This window comes from Oncorhynchus nerka, linkage group LG28 (genome assembly GCF_034236695.1).
Source record: "Oncorhynchus nerka isolate Pitt River linkage group LG28, Oner_Uvic_2.0, whole genome shotgun sequence".
NCBI lineage: Eukaryota > Metazoa > Chordata > Actinopteri > Salmoniformes > Salmonidae > Oncorhynchus > Oncorhynchus nerka.
In genome coordinates this window covers 35,780,100-35,801,797 of record NC_088423.1, presented here as the reverse complement: position 1 = coordinate 35,801,797, position 21,698 = coordinate 35,780,100, and the positions used below count along the sequence as shown (strand labels likewise).

General features: G+C 41.0%; 1 protein-coding gene across 1 annotated transcript in view; it reads right to left on the bottom strand.

Annotated features, from left to right (window-relative positions):
* LOC115113183 (regulator of G-protein signaling 7) overlaps positions 1–21,698 on the bottom strand; it is a 120,066-nt gene that overhangs the window by 2,878 nt on the left and 95,490 nt on the right. The window contains exons 4-16 of the mRNA XM_029640534.2: positions 19,193–19,243; positions 16,227–16,333; positions 15,706–15,757; positions 14,457–14,521; positions 12,643–12,719; positions 12,363–12,444; positions 11,122–11,196; positions 10,916–11,014; positions 10,768–10,829; positions 10,322–10,432; positions 9,961–10,086; positions 1,988–2,174; positions 1,715–1,804 (exon numbers count right to left, since the gene is read on the bottom strand). Coding sequence (XP_029496394.1) covers positions 1,715–1,804; positions 1,988–2,174; positions 9,961–10,086; positions 10,322–10,432; positions 10,768–10,829; positions 10,916–11,014; positions 11,122–11,196; positions 12,363–12,444; positions 12,643–12,719; positions 14,457–14,521; positions 15,706–15,757; positions 16,227–16,333; positions 19,193–19,243 — 1,184 coding nt within the window. The remainder of the gene's footprint in view (positions 1–1,714; positions 1,805–1,987; positions 2,175–9,960; positions 10,087–10,321; positions 10,433–10,767; positions 10,830–10,915; positions 11,015–11,121; positions 11,197–12,362; positions 12,445–12,642; positions 12,720–14,456; positions 14,522–15,705; positions 15,758–16,226; positions 16,334–19,192; positions 19,244–21,698) is intronic.

The window sequence follows — 21,698 nt, the reverse complement described above, 5'->3', positions numbered from 1 at the left end:
ACACCTTCATTAGGCTGATAGAAATCCTCATTATTTAGTTTAATGATTTTCAATTTGAGCATCATCATTATTATTTTTATTTGGGGGCGGGGGGTTTCTTCAATTATTCAACAACAGAACATTACAATACAGCAAGAGTAATAAGTACTACAACCAAAGTGAATTCAATCCTTCCCACCCCCCAAAATAAAAAATAAATTAAAACAATGACAGATTACAAAATTAAATTAGAATAGTAATAATACTAATAATGACTAAATATGACAAATGACAAGAGAGACCAACATATTCACAAAGCAATACAAACAGTAAATTACAAAGAGACAATAGCTACATCGATCTACAAGCTCACATCCACCAACCCCAATGGAAGAGTTTCCATATAGTCCAGGAAGGGTTGTCATATTTTTAGTTGTTGAATTTATTTCTTAAAGCATAGGTAATCTTCTCCATAGGAATACTCTTATTCATTTCAGAGAGCCATCTTGTAATTGGGAGAGGGGAATCTGATTTCCTTCCATGTCAATGCGACATATTTTCTTGCAGTGACAGGGCGATTTCTGTACATTTGATGTTGGACTTATTCCTCATCTTAGGCAGAACGTTCATCTTAATTCAGCTAATTCTCCCAAATAATGTAAGAGGCAGATCTATCCATCTATTCAAGTCATCCACCACCTTCTGACCCAAGACAGTAGTTAAGCTTGTACAAATTTCTTAAGTAATTATCAACTGTGATTCCTAGATATTTGAACCACTGGGGCGACCATCTGAAGGGACCTGTTTTCTCACAGATGCTATAGTCAAAGCGAGTCAGTGGAAGTATTTCACTTTTGTCCATGTTGACTTTGTAACCTGACATAGAGCTGTATGTACCCAAAAGCTTTTGTAGTTTTGAGAGGGATCCGGTCAGGTCAGGGAGGAACAAAATAATGTTGTCTAAGAACAATGAGACCTTGAGCATTATTTGGCCTACCTGAAAGCCCTTTAGGCCAGGATCCGTTCTTATGGCCTCTGCGAGGGGTTCTGTGGCTAGCACAAAAAGGGTTGGGGAAAGGGAACAGCCCTGTCTACTACCTCTAAAGAGTGGGAATGTGGCTGACATCATGCCATTAGTGGTGATCTTAGCTTGCGGTTTATGGTATAAAGTCATAACCCAGTTGACAAACGAAAGTTAAATTTATCAAGGACCTTGAATAGGTATGGCCTTAATAGGTATGGCCACTCCAGCCTATCGAAGGCCTTTTCAGCGTCTAGAGATACTGTTATACTATGATCACTCCTCACACTGTTAATTACGTTGAATAACCAGCACAAATGATTGGTAGAGGATCAGGTTTGGCAAATATTGTCCTAATCTGTTAGCCAACACCTTAGAAATCAATTTATAGTTGGCATTGAGGAACCTTATCTGCCTATAGGAAGAGCATTGTAGAGGATCTTAATTTTTTTATGTATAACTTTTATAATAGCCGTGGAAAAGGAGTCCGGAAGGCTCTGCGTCTCAGCAGATACATTTAGAACATCCATCAAGAGAGGAATAAGCAAATCCTTAAACTCCCTATAAAACGATTTCTGCTTTTGTAAAGGGCCGATCTAGTTTGTTTTGGTTTTCAATTGTAGACAGTATATCATTGCTGGTTCCGTTCCATCAGAGGTGTCTAACTTAGAATAGTATTGTTTAAATGAATCATTAAGGCTTTGAAGATCTTACCTTCTTCTTGGCCTGTAACAGCTCCTGATAGGCACTGGAACGGATGAAGCGGCTATAGGAGTCACTCTTCATCAGCTTGAAGATGTGATCCTGTCAACCACAAGGAAATGGTTCAACCACAGGTCACGTAGTAAGAACCCTTGATAAGATTCAACGTTCCAGAATACTTTATGTTCTGAAGAATGTACTGAACAGTATAGTAGCTTATCCAACTGATAAAAAAGTCAGTAACTTGCCTATGTAAAGTTCACAGACATATTATTATAGCGTTACCTGTGCGTCTTCAAAGGCATAGCGTCCAGGGTCCTTGACATTCTGGGTGGTCTTGTCGTAGCTCTTAGAATCAACATTGATGGCACTGGGAGCTCCAGAGGCCAGGAACTCCTGCCAGATCTCCTGAACCCGGGTCGGGACCTCCCGGATTGGCCTCTTCTTCACCTCCTGGACCGCTAGCCAGAACCTGAAAGACACAACACAGGGGTGTGTGTGTAAAAAAAAAATGATATAGAATTTATATACAGTACCAGTCAAAAGTTTGGACACTCATTCAAGGGTTTTTCTTTATTTTTACTATTTTCTACATTGTAGAATAATAGTGAAGACATCAACACTATGAAATAACACACATGAAATCATGTAGTATGACTTGATGACAGCTGTGTACACTCTTGGCATTCTCTCAACCAGCATCATGAGGTAGTCACCTGGAATGCATTTCAATTAACAGGTATGTCTCGTTAAAAGATCATTTGTGGAATTTCTTTCCTTGTTAATGCGTTTGAGCCAATCAGTTGTTTTGTGACAAGGTAGGAGTGGTATACAGAAGATATCCCTATTTGGTAAAAGACTAAGTCCATATTTTGGCAAGAACAGCTCAAACAAGCAAAGAGGAACGACAGCACATCATTACTTTAAGACATGGTCAGTCAATCTGGAAAATTTCAAGAACTTTGAAAGTTTCTTCAACTGCAGTTGCAAAAACCATCAAGCATTATGATGAAACTGGCTCTCATGAGGACCGCCACAGGAAAGGACGACCCAGAGTTACCTCTGCTGCAGAGGATAAGTTAAATAGAGTTACCAGCCTCAGAAATTGCTGCCCAAATAAATGCTTCACAGAGTTCAAGTAACAGACATACAGTTGAAGTTGGAAATATACTGTACATACACTTAGGTTGGAGTCATTAAAACTCGTCCTTCAACCACTCCACACATTTCTTGTTAACAAACTATAGATTTGGCAAGTCGGTTAGGACATGTACTTTGTGCATGACACAAGAAATGTTCCAACAATTGATTACAGACAGATTATTTCACTTATAATTCACTGTATCACAATTCCAGTGGGTCAGAAGTTACATACACTAAGTTGACTGTGACTTTAACCAGCTTGGAAAATTGCAGAAAATAATGTCATGGCTTTAGAAGCTTCTGAAAGGCTAATTTACATAATTTCAGTCATTTGGAGGTTTACCTGTAGATGTAACATCTCAAGACATCAGGCAGGAAGTTAAAGCTTGGTCGCAAATGGGTCTTCCAAATGTACAATGACCCCAAGCATACTTCCAAAGTTGTGGCAAAATGGCTTAAGGACAACAAAGTCAAGGTATTGGAGTGGCCATCACAAAGCCCTGACCTCAATCCTATAGAACATTTGAGGGCAGAACTTAAAAAGCATGTGTGAGCAAGGAGGCCTACAAACCTGACTCAGTTACACCAGCTCTGTCAGGAGGAATGGGCCAAAATTCACCCAACTTATTGTGGGAAGCTTGTGGAAGCCTACCCGAAATATTTGACCCAAGTTAATCAATGTAAAGGCAATGCTACCAAATACTAATTGAGTGTATGTACATTTCTGACCCACTGGGAATGTGAAGAAAGAAATAAAAGATGAAATCAATCAATCACTCTCTGTCACGCCCTGACCTTAGTTATCTTTGTTTTCTTTATTATTTTGGTTAGGTCAGGGTGTGAAGAGGGTGGTATGTGTTAGCTTGTCTAGGGTTTTTGTATATCTATGGGGTTTTCGTATGTCTAGGTAAATGTAGGTCTATGGTGGCCTGAGTTGGTTCCCTATCAGAGGCAGCTGTTTATCGTTGTCTCTGATTGGGGATCCTATTTAGGTTGCCATTTTCCATTTTGGTTTTGTGGGTTATTGTCTATGTGTAGCTGCATGTTAGGACTCATGTTATATAGCTTCACGGTCGTTTTGTTTCTTTGTTAGTTTGTTTAGTGGTTTTCCCTTCATTAAAAGAAGAATGTATGCTTATCACGCTGCGCCTTGGTCTCATCAACATTACGAACGTGACAGAATAACTCACCAAATCAGGACCAAGCAGCGTGAAAGGGAGGAACGGCGCTTTGTGGAAAAATGGACCTGGGACGAAGTACTGCACGGTAAAAGATCCTGGATGTGGGAGGAGATTTTGGCAGGAGAGGATCGCCTACCATGGAGGCAGGTGGAAACTGCGCAGGAGGAACGGCGCAGTAGGAGAGGACAGCAACGACGTCGGGGAGGTAGGCCACAGAAACCCCAAGAAAATTTTGGGAGGGGACACATGGAGCAGTCGGCGAAGTTGAGGGGTGAGTCTGAGATTGTCGAGGAGTTATTGGACAGAATGGAGGAGAGTGAATGGAGGGGAGATTATGAGACATTCGAGGAGTTGTTGATGAAATTGGAGGAGAGTGAAGAGAGAGAGCTGTTGGTTTGGCGTAGTATGCACGGCATTCACCCTGAGGAGCGTGTTGGCTGTCCGATGCCACCTGTGTCAGTTCCTCGTACTCATCCTGAAACGTGTTAAAGTTCCGGAACAATTGATGCCGGCTATACTCACCAGGTCTCCAGTGTACCTTCACAACCCAGTGTGTTCTCTTCCTAATCCTCGCACTCTTCCTCCAGTGTGCCTCCAGGGTCCAGTATGCCCTGTTCCTTCTCCCCGCACTCGCACTGAGGTGCGTGTCACCAGCCCGGTACCACCAGTGCCGGCACCACGCACCAGGCCTCCAGTGTGCCTCCAGGGTCCAGTACGCCCTGTTCCTGCTCCTCGCACTCGCCCTGAGGTGTGTGTCCCCAGCCCGGTACCACCAGTGCCGGAACCACGCACCAGGCCTACAGTGCGCCTCGGCAGTCCGGTACGTCCTGTTCCTCCTCCCCGCACTTGCCTGAGGTGCGTGTCACCAGCCCGGTACCACCAGTGCCGGCACCACGCACCAGGCCTCATGATCGAATTGCTGCAAAGAATCCACTACTAAAAGGACACCAATAAGAAGGGACTTGTGTCATGACTGTCCTGATCAGGTCAGGTTACAGGAGACCACAACCCTACAGATTATCTCTCACCCCAACAGAGGAGGAGAGATCTAAGGGTATGAAGATGTGGGGGTTTCATGACCCCTCACGCCCATTGTAAATCTTAGGCAACAGACAAAATTCCTTTGTCCCCTCACTATGGAGAACCGGCCTCAGAACATTAAACATGCTATAAATGGACTTTGGAACAATAGTCCGTCAGCCACAATGGTGGTAATGACGATAGACTGAATATGAAAATTAATGTTATTATTTTTTTTGTTATTAAAGGTTAAAGGGCGGCGTTATTACGAAAACATTGTAACTTAAAGAGTTTTCCTAGTATATGCTTGATGTTTATACATTGTACGTTGTGTGTAAAATGTCCAAATCAAAGAGAATGTTTTGGTAAAGATGAAATGTGAAGTTAGTTGTCTAAAATTGGATTTGAGTCAAATCTAGACCTTGCCTCTTAACTTGGTACGCACAGAGAATTTCCGTAAAGGCGGTTACACCCACTTCTGACCCGAGGGTATAAAACCTCTTTGGGCTGCAATCCCGTTAACGGGATGATATGACAACAGCCAGTGAAAGTGCAGGGCGCCAAATTCAAAACAACAGAAATCTCATAATTAAAATTCCTCAAACATACATGTATCTTATACCGTTAGGATTTACGGCGAAAGCACCACAAACGATTATGTTAGGTCACCACCAAGCCACAGAAAAACACAGCCATTTTCCCAGCCAAAGAGAGGAGTCACAGAAAGCACAAATAGAGATAAAATGAATCACTAACCTTTGATCTTCATCAGATGACACTCATAGGACTTCATGTTACACAATACATGTATGTTTTGTTTGATAAAGTTCATTTTTATATTAAAAAAATCTGGCGCGTTACATTCGCTAGTTCCAAAAACATCCAGTGATTTTGCATAGCCACATCGATTCAACAGAAATACTCATAAATGTAGATGATAATACAAGTTATACACATGGAATTATACCTGTCCCTAATGCAACCGCTGTGTCAGATTTCTTTTTAAACGTATGGAAAAAGCAAACCATGCAATAATCTGAGACGGCGCTCAGAACAATCAAGTCAAAATAGCCGCCATGTTGAAGTCAACATAAACCATAAATTACATGCTAATATTCCCTTACCTTTGATGATCTTCATCAGAATGCACTCCAATGAATCCCGGGTCCACAATAAATGCTTGATTTGTTCGATAATGTCTGTTATTTATGTCCAATTAGCTACTTTTGTATTTGGTATACATATCCAAACGCTCGTTCTGGTCAGCGTTACGTCGGACAAAAACTTCAAAACGTTATTACAGTTCGAAGAAACATTTCAAACTAAGTACAGAATCAATCATTAGGATGTTTTTAACATTAATCTTCAATAAAGTTCCAACCGGAGTATTCCTTTGTGTCTTCAGGAGCCATGGAACGCAGGTCGCTATCATGTGGAATGCGCGTTACCAGAAAATGGCTGACTGCCAGACACCTGATTCATTCTGCTGTCATTCAGTCACACAACACAGTACAAGCCTAATTCAAGTGGAAGCCCTAGGAAGTGCAACATCATTAATATCTCAAGGGGATTTCAATGAGAACTGTGTTGAGTACATACCAGCCTCAGATTTCTCACTTCCTGTTTTGATTTGCCTGCCATATGAGTTCTGTTATACTCACAGACATCATTCAAACAGTTTTAGAAACTTCAGAGTGTTTTCCATCCAATACTAATAATAATATGCATATATTAGCAACTGACACTGAGGAGCAGGCCATTTACTTTGTGCACCTTATTCATCCAGGCTACTCAATACTACCCCCCAGCCATAGAAGTTAAGAATTAACATACCAGACTAAGTGACCCGAGCTGCAGCAAAGGTCTGAGTAGACAACAAACCCAAAACGCAACACAAGGTTGAAGACAAAGGAATCCTTTTCTACACATACTACGGATGAATAGCTGCGTCTAAGCGGGTGAATTCAAGCCGGACCACCCGATCTCCACCCCCCATCGAATCGTGTTATATACACTGTTTTCATTCCTACGCTGTGAGCCTTGAGCTACAGGGCTGGCTGTCCTCAGAAGAACCATTTCAGAATAAGGGGGAGGAATCAGACCATTAAGCAAAAAGGACACTGACATCGTGAGGACAACCAGGGAAGTGCGCCATCCGAGAAGACAAAACGGTCCACGCAGAGACCCACAGCAGAGACCTTCAACACGTAATAACATCATTATATTCTGACCCATAAGAGCGGCAGTTCGGGGCAAGGTTAGGGTTCAAATAAGCATAGCTGATAAATGCACCCAAGTGTATATTTCTCTCGTGTACTTTCTCTTTTTCTCTTTCTCGCCGGAGTGTGTTGGCCTGTTGTACTAAGTTCTAATCAATAGCCTAGACTGTGTTTTGTGTTTCTTTTATTATCATTTTAGCTTTCTAGTAAATACATAATTAACTACAATTGATGTGGTACGATCTCATTGGTGGGACTCGGGATTTTGCAGATTCACGGATTATGCGACGTTCAGAATGAGACTCTAGAGGAAATTGATAAATTATCAACTATTGTAAAATCGATATTCTGATCGATATTCTAAAACTGATTTTCCCATGGTGTCCCAGGTTAATGAGTTAATAATTGCCTGATTCATTTAATCACACAATTATAAACCGTTAATCATTCGATGAGCAGCAGTCATCACATTAACTAATACAACGTCACGACACTTACTTGGGCTAAGAAACACAAGCAATGGACATATGGAACATTTCTGGGATCTTTTATTTCAGCTAAACATGTTGCGTCTATTTGCGTTTATCATTTTAACTCCTCTATTTTTGCCTTTCTCTATCAATCTTGAGGCTAATACAGGACTACCAACGTATTAAGTGTGCATGCTTGTGCATGTCTAGTCTAGAAAAAGCCGTTTTCTCACCATGGCTTCTTAAAGGAATTTCTGTATAGTATTAGAGATTTTCTCTGGAAATATTTGTCTGATATACAGTTGAAGTCGAAAGTTTACATACTCCTTAGCCAAATACATATAAACTCTGTTTTTCACAATTCCTGACATTTAATCCTAGTACAAATTCCCTGTCTTAGGTCAATTAGGCCACTTTGTTTTAAGAATGTGAAATGTCAGAATAATAGTAGAGAGAATTATTTATTTCAGCTTTTATTTATGTCATCACATTCCCAGTGGTTCAGAAGTTTACATACAATCAATAAGTATTTGGTAGCATTGCCTTTAAATTGTTTAACTTGGGTCAAATGTCTTGGGTAGCCTTCCACAAGCTTCCCACAATAAACTGGGAGAATTTTGGCCCATTCCTCCTGACAGAGCTGTTGTAACTGAGTCAGGTTTGTAGTCCTCCTTGCTCGCACATGATTTTTCAGTTCTGCCCACAAATTTTCTATAGGATTGAGGTCAGGACATTTTGCCACAACTTTGGAAGTATGCTTGGGGTCCATTTGGAAGACCAAATTGCGACCACGCTTTAACTTCCTGACTGATGTCTTGAGATGTTGCTTCAATATATCCACATAATTTTCCTTCCTCATGATGCCATCTATTTTGTGTAGTGCACCAGTCCATCCTGCAGAAAAACACCCCACAACATGATGCTGCCACCCCCGTGCTTTACGGTTGGGATGGTGTTCTTCGCCTTGCAAGCGTTCCCCTTTTTCCTCCAAACATAACAATGGTCATTATGGCCAAACAGTTCCATTTTTGTTTCATCAGACCAGAGGACATTTCTCAAAAAAGTATGATCTTTGTCCCCATGTGCAGTTGCAAACAGTAGTCTGGCTTTTTTTATGGGGGTTTGGAGAAGAGGCTTCTTTTTTGCTGAGCGGCCTCTCAGGTTATGATATAGGACTTGTTTTACTATGGATATAGATACTTTTGTACCTGTTTCCTCCAGCATCTTCACAAGGTTCTTTGCTGTTGTTCTGGGATTGATTTGCACTTTTCACACCAAAGTAGGTTCATCTCTAGGAGACAGAACGCGTCTCCTTCCTGAGCGGAATGACGGCTGCGTGGTCCCATGGTGTTCATACTTGCATACTATCGTTTGTACAGATGAACGTGGTACCTTCAGGCATTTGAAGGAAATTTCTCCCAAGGATGAACCAGACATGTGGAGATCTACAATTTTGTTTCTGAGGTCTTAGCTGATTTCTTTTGATTTTCCCATGATGTCAAGCAGAGGCACCGAGTTTGAATGTAGGCCTTGAAATACATCCACAGGTACACCTCCAACTGACTCAAATGATGTCAATTAGCCTTTCAGAAGATTCTAAAGCCAAGACATAATTTTCTGGAATTTTCCAAGCTGTTTAAAGGCACAGTCAATTTAGCGTATGTAAACTTCTGACCTACTGGAATTGTGATACTGTGAATTATAAGTGAAATAATCTGTCTGTAAACAATTGTTGGGAAAATTACTTGTGTCATGCACAAAGTAGATGTCCTAACCGACTTGCCAAAACTATAGTTTGTTTACAAGATTTGTGGAGTTGTTGAAAAACGAGTTTTAATCACTCCAACCTAAGTGTATGTAAACTTCCGACTTCAACTGTATTTGAATTCATTTTCAGTACTCAGTTATGTCCTTTGTTGGTGATAACATCACATCTATCTAATTATAGGGTAATTCATGTGACGGATTAGGTGTAAAATTTCACCTCTGACTCTCACTCAGTTAGATAATATCAACTCTCACTTAGTTACATTACCAGATTGACCTAAAGATTACCCCTGGGCAAAACAGTTCAGAGAAGTACCAGCAGAGGGAGTACAGGCAACGTGAAAGTTTATGCAAGGATACATTATGATTGTGTGAGAGAAAGGAAGTGAGTGTATGCATGTGGGGGCGTACGTGCGTAGATATGTGTTATGTGTATGTGTATGCACTGTATCCCCTACCTCAGGTTCTCTGAGCTAAACTCAGACTCCAGGAACTTGAGGAACTGCTCCCTCCCCACCTGATCCTTGAGAACCTCATTGATTCCGAATGCCCACCTCTTCACCCTCTGCTGACCTGGCTCCTTACTGGGGAGAGACACACACAGTCAGACACCACAGTGTATAGCGGGAAACCTCAGTGAACAGTACACACTACACAGCTACAAATCATTATATTATTACCTGACATCCCTCAGGAGATGGTTTTCAGCAGTGCAATTTACAAAGCATTTACTGGTACCACACACTATACTTGTACCAGTGTAAAACAACACAGATAAAACATTTAAAAAAGTTAAAAAGACAGTACAAGAAGACAAACCTGGCCTCCAGCTCCCAAACAGTGGTATCGTCTGAGATCCAGGGGTTGGAGGGGTCAGTTGGCGTGATGAAGGGGTCATATTCCACATATTGCTCTGTATAGGCCAACAAACTGGGACAAAGAAAACAAACCATTCAGTTCAGTCAGGTAAAGTGGACAGAAAAGGTAACAATGTTTCATGCCGCCTGGGGAACTCAGGATATGACTAAGAGCAGTGCTATACAGTATTTGACCTTCGAAGATAGCAGGAAGTGAAATAATCTAGCACATTTACTCTAACACAATAGTGAGTAACCCAGGCAACTAAGGATGGGAATCTACATTCTGTTCAGTGTTACGGCACAGGAAATGACAAAAAGCCTTAGTGCTGATGATACACATCCGGGTATTGTTTGGACTACACACGTTTCAAGGTTGTTGTTGGAGAGAAGGAGAACGTAGCTCACCTCTCGGCCACTTTGGACATTTTCAGCCGATGTCTGTCTAATTGCCCTCCCCAATAAGTGATCTGGAAAAACAAGGGGAAATAATATTTTGTGAATATATTATTGCGAAGAGAAAACCAACCAGGCAGTCCAGCACGCCCTACATTACCTGGTCCTGTAGCTCCTCCTCTGTGGCCGGCTTGGCCTCTGGGGCAGGGGTGTGGGTGGGGCTGTGGGTGCGCACATCATTCTGAGGCCCATATACAGACTGAGGCAGAGAAACAATCAAACAGAACCCACCAAAGTCAAACTCGAACAACAGTGTTTTCAAGTGACCTGTTATTCAGAAGCAATGAATTTATCAGACACTCTAACCTTTCTTGTCTTGTGGGGGTTTTTCATTCTGGAGGACTTCTTTATGTCAACTTCTGTTGTGTTTACACATCCGGGCTGGAGAGCAACAAAAATCAGCAGTATGAATTAATAAAATAAACACCTTCAGAGAGCATTCTCTGCCTCCTCTTATTGATTCACTAGCGGCTCAGGTAGAACTGTTTAGTGAACCGAGCAAACCATAGCCTACTTCTTCTATTGTAATTTGCTGCATGCGCAGTCAAACATGGTCTTGTGAAATATTAATGTAAAAAATCTAACAAAAATTCCAAACAATCAATGTGTCACTGAGAAATAAAACATATTGTCGGTACGTCCTGCATGGTTAAACAAAGGGTACAATCAAGGCATCCTCCAGGATCACGGTGTTTAAGTGGTTTGACGAGGCTGCTGTGAAATCAGAAAGGAACCTGATTATAATGCCGAGAATGCATCAATTAATCCTGTTATTTTCCAATTAAGCTCATGGCCGGAGAGGCAGATCCATTCCCGAGTGGAAGCTAATGCTAAGAAGGATATGTGTCTGAATGGATGATGAGGTCAAACAGACCACTGGAGAGCTCTATGTTAATTTTTTTTTTGGGGGGGGGGAATTGACAATACAGTGATAATATTTAGATATTACAGCAGACAAAGAAGAAAGAAAAAATCTCTGCCTTTACCAAGCTCTGAAAATGTGAATATTATCCAAATCCATTACATTATTCACACTGAATGGTGAAGGAAATTGCTTTGAAGACTGAAAAAATGCACAGGTTACATTCTTTGTCATTTTATAAAAAGACATCTAATAAATAATACATGAAAATTAATACAATTTCTAAGATAAGAACAACTTAGGTTGTTGACAATTAATATTTCTAAACATGTATACATGACAAACGACATCAATATTGCACAAAGGAATACTAAGTTTACTCGATTCAATACCTATCGTGGAAGTTCAGCGCTATAGCACGATTTCAATTTAAAGGCAATGTTACCGTGTTCACGGAGACTGCATTCACAGTATACGCTGCATATGTCGGCTCAATCGGAAATGAACTTCAAATTGTAATTATTCTACAAAGCTGAACTTCAGCGATATGGATTTCATTTGAGCACAGCCTCCAGTTAACTGAATGCTGCAGTGGAAAATTTACCCAAATACTGTAGCTAGATGTTATGTTATGGAAATAATGTGACTCTTGAAGCATAAGATTTTAAAAGCACAATAAACTCACCACAGGTCTGTGCACATCCCAAAATGCTCTTTCTTGACTATCGAGAATTTTCCTCTCAATCTTATCCCTTTTCTTGTCAACTCTGAGGAGATACACAGTACAGGCAATTACTTTTTTGGTATTTTACATAAACATATTTTGTGTCATTATTACTGTTTTATCTTTGCCACTTCCCCTGGCCTAAAATTGGCTGTTATTAGGAAACTGATGAGAAGTGGTAGTTAGAGATGAGGGCATATCAACGCATACAGCACTACATTTGTTTCATTTGGAAACTTACTTTGCTTGTGCTTCTGCTTGCATAAATATGAACTCCCATTTTCTGGCAAATGCTCTCTGTAGCCTCGCTAAGCTCTCCTGAATCAACAATAAGCATAAAAAAATCCAGACAGTTATCCCATGACATACAGTGGCTTGTGAAAGTATTCACCTGCCTTGGAATTTTTCCTATTTTGTTGCCATACAACTTGGAATTCAAATATATTTTGGGGGGGTATGTATCATTTTATTTACACAACATGCCTACCACTTTGAAGATGCAAAATATTTTTTATTGTGAAACAAACAAGAAATAAGACATTAAAAGAAACAGAAAACTTGAGCGTGCATAACTATTCACCCCCCCAAAGTCAATACTTTGTAGAGCCACCTTTTGCAGAAATTACAGCTGCAAGTCTCTTGGGGTATGTCTCTATACGCTTGGCACATCTAGCCACTGGGATTTTTGCTCATTCTTCAAGGCAAAACTGCTCCAGCTCCTTCAAGTTGGATGGGTCCCGCTGGTGTATAGCAATCTTTAAGTCATACCACAGATTCTCAATTGGATTGAGGTCGGGGCTTTGACTAGGCCATTCCAAGACATTTAAATGTTTCCCCTTAAACCACTTGAGTGTTGCTCCGTCCCAGTCTCTAATCTATGGAAGACTGAAACAGGTTTCCCTCAAGAATGTCCCTGTATTTAGCCCTTGTATTCATTCATTCAATTCTGACCAGTTTCCCAGTCCCTGCCGATGAAAAATGATGGTATTTTTGGGTTGATGAGAGGTGTTGGGTTTGCGCCAGACATAGCGTTTTCCTTGATGGCCAAAAAGCTCAATTTTAGTCTCATCTGACCAGAGTACCCTCTTCCATATGTTTGGGGAGTCTCCCACATGCCTTTTGGTGAACACCAAACGTGTTTGCTTATTTTTTTATTTAAACAATGGCTTTTTTCTGGCCACTCTTCCATAAAGCTCTGTGGCGTGTACGGCTTAAAATGGTCCTATGGACAGACACTCCAATCTCCGCTGTGGAGCTTTGCAGATTCTTCAGGGTTACATTTGGTCTCTTTGTTGCCTCTCTGATTAATGCCCTTCTTGTCTGGTCCGTGAGTTTTAGTGGGAGGCCCTCTCTTGGCAGGTTTGTTGGGGTGCCATATTCTTTCCATTTTTTTTAAATAATGAATTTAATGGAGCTCTGTGGGATTTTCAGTTTCTGATACTTTTTATAACCCAACCCTGATATGTACTTCTCCACAACTTTGTCCTTGACCTGTTTGGAGAGCTCCTTCGTCTTTGTGGTGCCACTTGCTTGGTGGTGCCACTTGCTTAGTGGTGTGCAGACTCTGGGGCCATACAGAACATGTTTATACATACTGAGATCATGAGACAGATCATGTGACACTTAGATTTCACACAGATGGACTTTATTTAACTAATTACGTGAATTCCGAAGGTAATTGGTTGCACCAGATCTTATTTAGGGGCTTTATAGCAAAGGGGATGAATACATATGCACAAACCACTTTTCGTTTTTTTTTTTAAACAAGTTATTTTTTCAATTTCACTTCACCAATTTGGACTATTTTGTGTATGTCCATTACATGAAATCCAAATAAAACTCTATTTCAATTACAGGTTGTGATGCAACAAAATAGGAAAAACGCCAAGGGGGATGAATACTTTTGCAAGGCACAGTAATACAATAACACAATAATACCAACAGAACAAAAGGCTTTCACTGTGAGGATACAAATCAGGCTGATATCAATATTAATTACTCTACTGCTAACAAAATAAAGAGAGAATTGCGATATGAACAGAGAAGACCTCTTACCGCCTCATAATCTGCTAGCTCCAGACGAGCTTTGTTTTGCATTGTTCTTTTGCACAGGTAAACAGCTGAGAGACAGGACAAACGTATCAGAAAACAGAGAAAACTACTGTTGACAGATGCTGGCTGTTGATCAAGTTTTACTTTGCCAAACCCTTCCTGCAACAGCTGCAGACTAGGCCACAACATTGAGATGCCTCTGGAAAAATAAATCCCTATGACCAGAGTACAATGTGGCTTGTTAATGCACCTTAACAAAATCCTTAACTGGTCCTAACCTGTTTACCGAAACCACTCAATGGCCAATCTAAACTAGCCTGTAAATTACACAGGTCAATAACCATAGCACGTCTGTGAAATTGAACAGGGACTTGGATGGAAACACATTCCCTCCCATTCCATCAATATTTATCCTACCCTCTATCCCTCTCTACACTGACCATCTGTAGAGATTCCATTATTCCATTACCCCTGTACGTGTATTCATTAGAAAGTGTCAATCATGCCAGTCTGTTGTCTAGAACAAAGTAATTAGAGGTTCCCTAATGCTATGGTTATTCCCATTTCATTCATTAGTCTTCCTACCCCAACACAAAAGGAGAGGAAATGAATGTGCTTGGTGTTAGCTATGCGCTACAGGTGTTTAATAAACTCAGCTTTATTTCCTCTTTTATCGGTTTACACAATCAAACATCTCCCTCGCCTGGTCAATCCCTTCCCCCCATCTCCATTTCCCTCCATGCAATCAGCACTTCAACAACACAATAGGGATGAATCAAAGAGCTGCATTGGGGATGCAAATGGCTCTCTATATGGCTGGTGTGGTTCTTGCAACTCACATACAAAATAAGACTCCAATTAACATAGCCCTATCTTTTCCATTAAACCACCATTTTTGGTTCTGTTTTCTTCTGCTAAGTTGGAGCTTTGGGTTACAATGTACAGCATGTCAGATGCTATACAAATGTGTGCCTAGATTCACTCCAAAGGTTTGAAGATCCGTGCTATAGCGCAATTGAAATTTATAAGCAATGTTCCTGCGTTTGCGGGGACTGACTGCATTGATGGTAAACGCCGCATATGACGGCTCAATCGAAAATACTATTTTAATTCCAATCACGCTTTAAGGCGGATCTTCCGTGCTACGGATTGAAAGTAGCCCAAAATCTATTTGTATCTATATATGGTTACATTCAATGCACCATCCAGCCTTCCATTGTGTAATACTATTCACTTCTGCTAAGGCTCTTACCATAGTCTGTATTTTCTGGCTCCCAGCAGTTTGATGGCCAGAAGTAGGGGGTCTGAGAAGAGTGATCGTAAGAAGAAAAGAGTGAGGGACGAGGCAGCTAAAGAACTGAGACACCTTTATCTAAGAACTGATCTAAGAACTGAGACACCATTATCTAAGAACTGTTCTAAAAACTGAGACACCTTGATCTAAGAACTGATCTAAGAACTGAGACACCTTTATCTAAGAACTGATCTAAGAACTGAGACACCTTTATCTAAGAACTGATCTAAGAACTGAGACTCCCTTATCTAAGAACTGAGACGCCTGGCTAAAATTCCCATTAGGCCCTTGAGCGAGGCACTTTAGTTGCCTCGGTAAAACATCTAGCAATATAAATGGATTAAGTGTAAAAGATATAGCACTCAACAAAGACATATGGATTGAGTCCTCCCTGTGTGGTCTGATATGGATTGGATGAGATAAAGAAGGAGTACATTATAGTACATATAACAGCCATACAGCCTATGAATTCACTGTACCTGAAACCTGTAAAAAGTGCCGTCGTCTTTGAGTGTGAGTACGTGGTCTGAGATAGGGAAGAAGTAGCCATGGGCAGCCATCAGGGTCCCTATGTGAAGGGCCTCCACTGGACAACACAAACAGCATCATATAATTTTCCACCACAGCACCCCTAATATTCCCATTGTCCCCTTTGAAACATCCCACTTCCCCCCTCCACCGGGGTATGGCATATGAGGTCAGCATAGTACCTTAAGGGACGGCCTCAAAGGTAATTCTGACCTCATATGCCATATCCGTTACCCCTCCTAATGTAAAATGAAACACATTATATTTGTATCACTATTTCCACCTTGTCTCTCTGTATCTAGAATGTGTACGACCCAGCTATGCATTAATAAATGATCACTCATTAATGTTTAAAGATACACTATATACAAAATGGACACCCTTTCAAATTAGTGGATTCTGCTATTTCAGCCACACCCGTTGCTGACAGGTGTTTAAAAAAATAGAGTACACAGCCATGCAATCGCCATAGACAAACATTGGCAGTAAATTGGCCTTACTGCAGAGCTCAGTGACTTTCAACGTGGCACTGTCAGTTCGTACAATGTCTGCTCTGCTAGAGCTGCCCCGGTCAACTGTAAGGGCTGTTATTGGAAAGTGGAAACGTCTAGAAGCAGCAACGGCTCAGTCACGAAGTGGTAAGCCAGACAAGATCACAGAACGGGACCACAGAGTGCTGAAGCGTGTAGTGTGTAAAAAATAGTCTGTCCTCGGTTGCAACACTGACTCCTGAGTTCCAAACTGACTCTGGAAGCAACGTCAGCACAAGAACTGTTCGTCGGGAGCTTCATGAAATTGGTTTCAATGGCTGAGCAGCCGCACACAAGCCTAAGATCACCATGTGCAATGCCAAGCGTCAACTGGAGTGGTGTAACGCTCACCGCCATTGGACTCTGGAGCAGTGGAAACTACCTGCCCCAATACATAGTGCCAACCGTAAAGTTTGGTGGAGGAGGAATAATGATCTGGGGCTGTTTGTCATGGTTCAGGCTAAGCCCCTTAGTTCCAGTGAAGGGAAATCTTAACACTACAGCGTACAATGACATTCTAGACAATTCTGTGCTTCCGACTTTGTGGCAAAAGTTTTGGGAAGGCCTTTTCCTGTTTCAGCATGACAATGCCCCAGTGCACAAAGCGAGGTCCATACAGAAATGGTTTGTCAAGATCTGTGTGTCCACATACTTTTGGTCACATAGTGTATGTTTAGCTTACTCATAAATGTGCCCTTTCAGTGTATTTGTGTGTGGATGTGTGTGATATGTTTTATGCATTGTATGCTTGTGTGAGATTTTTAGTCTGCAATTTGGATACAGTGTTTTGAACCAAAACAGCAAAATTGTTCTAGATAAAGCAATTACAGAAAGAAAGAGACAGATATTCTCTTCTGTTGGGAAGCTACACAGAGGATTTGCACATGCATCTATATTACTGTCTGGTTAGAGCTTCAGACACAGTGGATATCAAACAGGATTAAAGACGAATCCAGTCACCCCCCAAAATAACTTTAAAAAATTGATGGATTGTTAGCACATAGCCCTAAGTGCTAAAGCATGCATTTATAACCACCAACTGTGGATAAAAGTGTCAAGAACCAAGAGGTACATAGCTGCTTTGTAGGCTAATCGGATTCATATCCTAAACAAAGGATGGAACAGGAGAATAAAAAATATAATTTTTTAAACTGAAATAGAAATTAGTGTCTGGCTTGGGGAGTGTCCTCACATTTTTATTCCCTAGCTAATGTAAAGCTATCTGACTTTTTGACCCCCGACTCCACTCGTGTGCCCTGTAATCGTCTTTACAGTGACTCAGCCATTAAAATGTACTGTATTGTCCCCGTGAATACCCTGGCATGCAGATTATAATTCATTTGAGGTCATTTCTATACTAGAATGTTCTAATGAGCATATTGGGACTTTAGTGTTCTATATCATTTGTAATCACATTTTTCTCACAGGACCATTGGGACCTCAAACAAGATTCTCTCAAGCTTAAATGTGTTTCTGTGCAATTTCCTGCTCGTCAGACCTTGTGAGTGACAACACAGTGCAATGAGATTCCTCAATCATTCCTCTTGAAGTAAAGGAATCAGAGATTCAGTCTGAACCTGTTTCCTGCTGAAGTATAGGCGCAGGTATTTCAGCCTGACTGCAGTGCTTTTGAGAGTTCTCCAGTGCTCCACGGTCCATGCGCAATTTGTGGAGTGCTGTTGAGTCAGCTTTGTTTTAAAAAGTGAAAATAAAATCACTAATGCGGGTGAATCGACCCTTCCATACCAAGGCATGCACCAGAAGGTACACACATGGGAAAACAAACACACACATCAAGGGCTCTTTGTGATTGTCTTATTGAACAGGCCGTGTGTGGAGCTGTTAACTGAGTGCTTTGAAAACAGGTAGGAAGACGAGGAAATACAATAGAGTCTCAACAGATTTTTGCCAGGTATGGAGCCTGAGGGAGAGAAGACAGGCCAATTATTTTTCTGTCCAGCACTCAAAGGCTTCCCCTCTCCTCTAAATCAGTGACATGGGTTATACCTATTGCCTCCCTCTGTCCGCCATTGAAAACCTTCCCCCTTCCTCTCACTCCATGGCAAAGTGATAATAACCAACCTTTTGAAACATGTTGTTCCCTTCGAATGGCGTGACCTAACATGATGGCGCCTACTAGGTTATATAATCAAATCAATTGCTTTAGAAAAGCACTGCTACCGAGGTTTTAGAGAAACAAAGTCTGACTTTAGGCTACTTTTCAACTAATGTTACAATGATTCTAATTAGCCATTGACATGTTAAACATGGAAGGAACTTCTCAAGAATAAGAGTGTTGTATGTAACATAACTGCAAATTACTCACTCTTTCACATGTCTAGTGTCACATAAGTAAAGACATGAGGACACTAATGAGCATACATTACCTTGATCATCAATGTTCAGGTTTTTGATCATCCACTGTACAATGTCAGAACCTGGAATGGAAAACAACATACATAAATACACCCAAAGCATACTGTACAGCACCTTTTAGCACAGTGATGTAAATTATAGAATGGAGTCGGCCTCTTTATTACATGCAAATTCCTCTCAGGTAGAATAATTGCGAGGGGGCAATTGTCAATCCAAAACAATATGCTTTTATTACAGCCATTCAAGAGCTTAGGACTTTAAAGTTTCATCTGCATTTTTGTTCAAATGTAGTTGTTCTGTTCAATGTTCTCTACCTACAGTGGGGAGAACAAGTATTTGATACACTGACGATTTTGCGGGTTTTCCTACTTACAAAGCATGTAGAGTAGAGGTAGCCCGATTAATTAGGGCCGATTTCAAGTTTTCATAACAATCGGAAATCGGTATTTTTGGTTGCCGATTTGCTGATTATTATAATTTTTTTAAATACCTTTATTTAACCAGGCAAGTTAGTTAAGAACACATTCTTATTTTCATTGACGGCCTAGGAACAGTGGGTTAACTGCCTCGTTCAGGGGCAGAACGACAGATTTTCACCTTGTCAGCTCGGGGGAACCAATCTTGTAACATTACAGTTAACTAGTCCAACGCAATAACGACCTGCCTCTCTCTCGTTGCACTCCACAAGGAGACTGACTGCATGTTAAGCGAATGCAGTAAGCCAAGGTAAATTGCTAGCTAGCATTAAACTTATCTTATAAAAAACAATCAATCATAATCACTAGTTAACTACACATGGTTGATGATATTACTAGATATTATCTAGCGTGTCCTGCGTTACATATAATCTGACTGATAATACAAGCATACAAGTATCTGACTGAGCGGTGGTAGGCAGAAGAGGCGCGTAAACATTAATTCAAACAGCACTTTTGTGCGTTTTTCCAGCAGCTCTTCGTTGTGCGTCAAGCATTGTGCTGTTGACTTCAAGCCTATCAACTCCCGAGATGAGGCTGGTGCAACCGAAGTGAAATGGCTAGCTAGTTAGCGCGCGCTAATAGCGTTTCAAACTTCACTCGCTCTGAGCCTTGGGGTGGTTGTTTCCCTTGCTCTGCATGGGTAACGCTGCTTCGATGGTGGCTGTTGTCATTGTGTTGCTGGTTCGAACCCAGGGAGGAGCGAGGAGAGGGACGGAAGCTATACTGTTAAAGTGCCTATAAGAACATCCAATAGTCAAAGGTTAATGAAATACAAATGGTACAGAGGGAAATAGTCCTATAATTCCTATAATAACTACAACCTAAAACTTCTTACTTGGGAATATTGAAGACTCATGTTAAAAGGAACCACAAGCTTTAATATGTTATCATGTTCTGAGCAAGGAACTGAAACGTTAGCTTTCTTACATAGCACATATTGCACTTTTACTTTCTTCTCCAACACTTTGTTTTTGCATTATTTAAACCAAATTGAACACGTTTCATTATTTACTTGAGGCTAAATAGATTTTATTGATGTATTATATTAAGTTAAAATAAGTGTTCATTCAGTATTGTTGTAATTGTCATTATTACAAATACATGTTTTTTTAATATAAATAAATCGGCCAATTTAATCGGTATCGGCCTTTTGGTCCGCCAATAATCGGTATCAGTATCGGCGTTGAAAAATCATAATCGGTCGACCTCTAATGTAGAGGTCTGTAATTTTTATCATAGGTACACTTCAACTGTGAGAGACGGAATCTAAAACAAGAATCCAGAAAATCACATTGTATGATTTTTATAAGTAATTAATTAGCATTTTATTGCATGACATAAGTATTTGATTACCTACCAACCAGTAAGAATTACGGCTCTCACAGACCTGTTAGTTTTTCTATAAGAAGCCTTCCTGTTCTCCACTCATTACCTGTATTAACTGCACCTGTTTGAACTCGTTACCTGTATAAAAGACACCTGTCACACACTCAATCAAACAGACTCCAACCTCTCTACTATGACCAAGACCAGAGAGCTGGGTAAGGACGTCAGGGATAAAATTGAAGACCTGCACAAGGCTGGGATGGGCTACAGGACAATAGGCAAGCAGCTTGGTGAGAAGGCAACAACTGTTGGCACAATTATTAGAAAATGTAAGAAGTTCAAGATGATGGTCAATCAGCCTCGGTCTGGGGCTCCATGCAAGATCTCACCTCGTGGGGCATCAATGATCATGAGAAAGGTGAGGGATCAGCCCAGAACTACACGGCAGGACCTGGTCAATGACCTGAAGAGAGCTGGGACCACAGTCTCAAAGAAAACCATTAGTAACACACTACGCCGTCATCGATTAAAATCCTGAAGCGCACGCAAGGTCCCCCTGCTCAAGCCAGTGCATGTCCAGGCCCGTCTGAAGTTTGCCAATGACCATCCGGATGATCCAGAGAAGGAATGGGAATGGGAGGTCATGTGGTCTGATGAGACAAAAATAGAGCTTTTTGGTCTAAACTCCACTCGCCGTGTTTGGAGGAAAAAG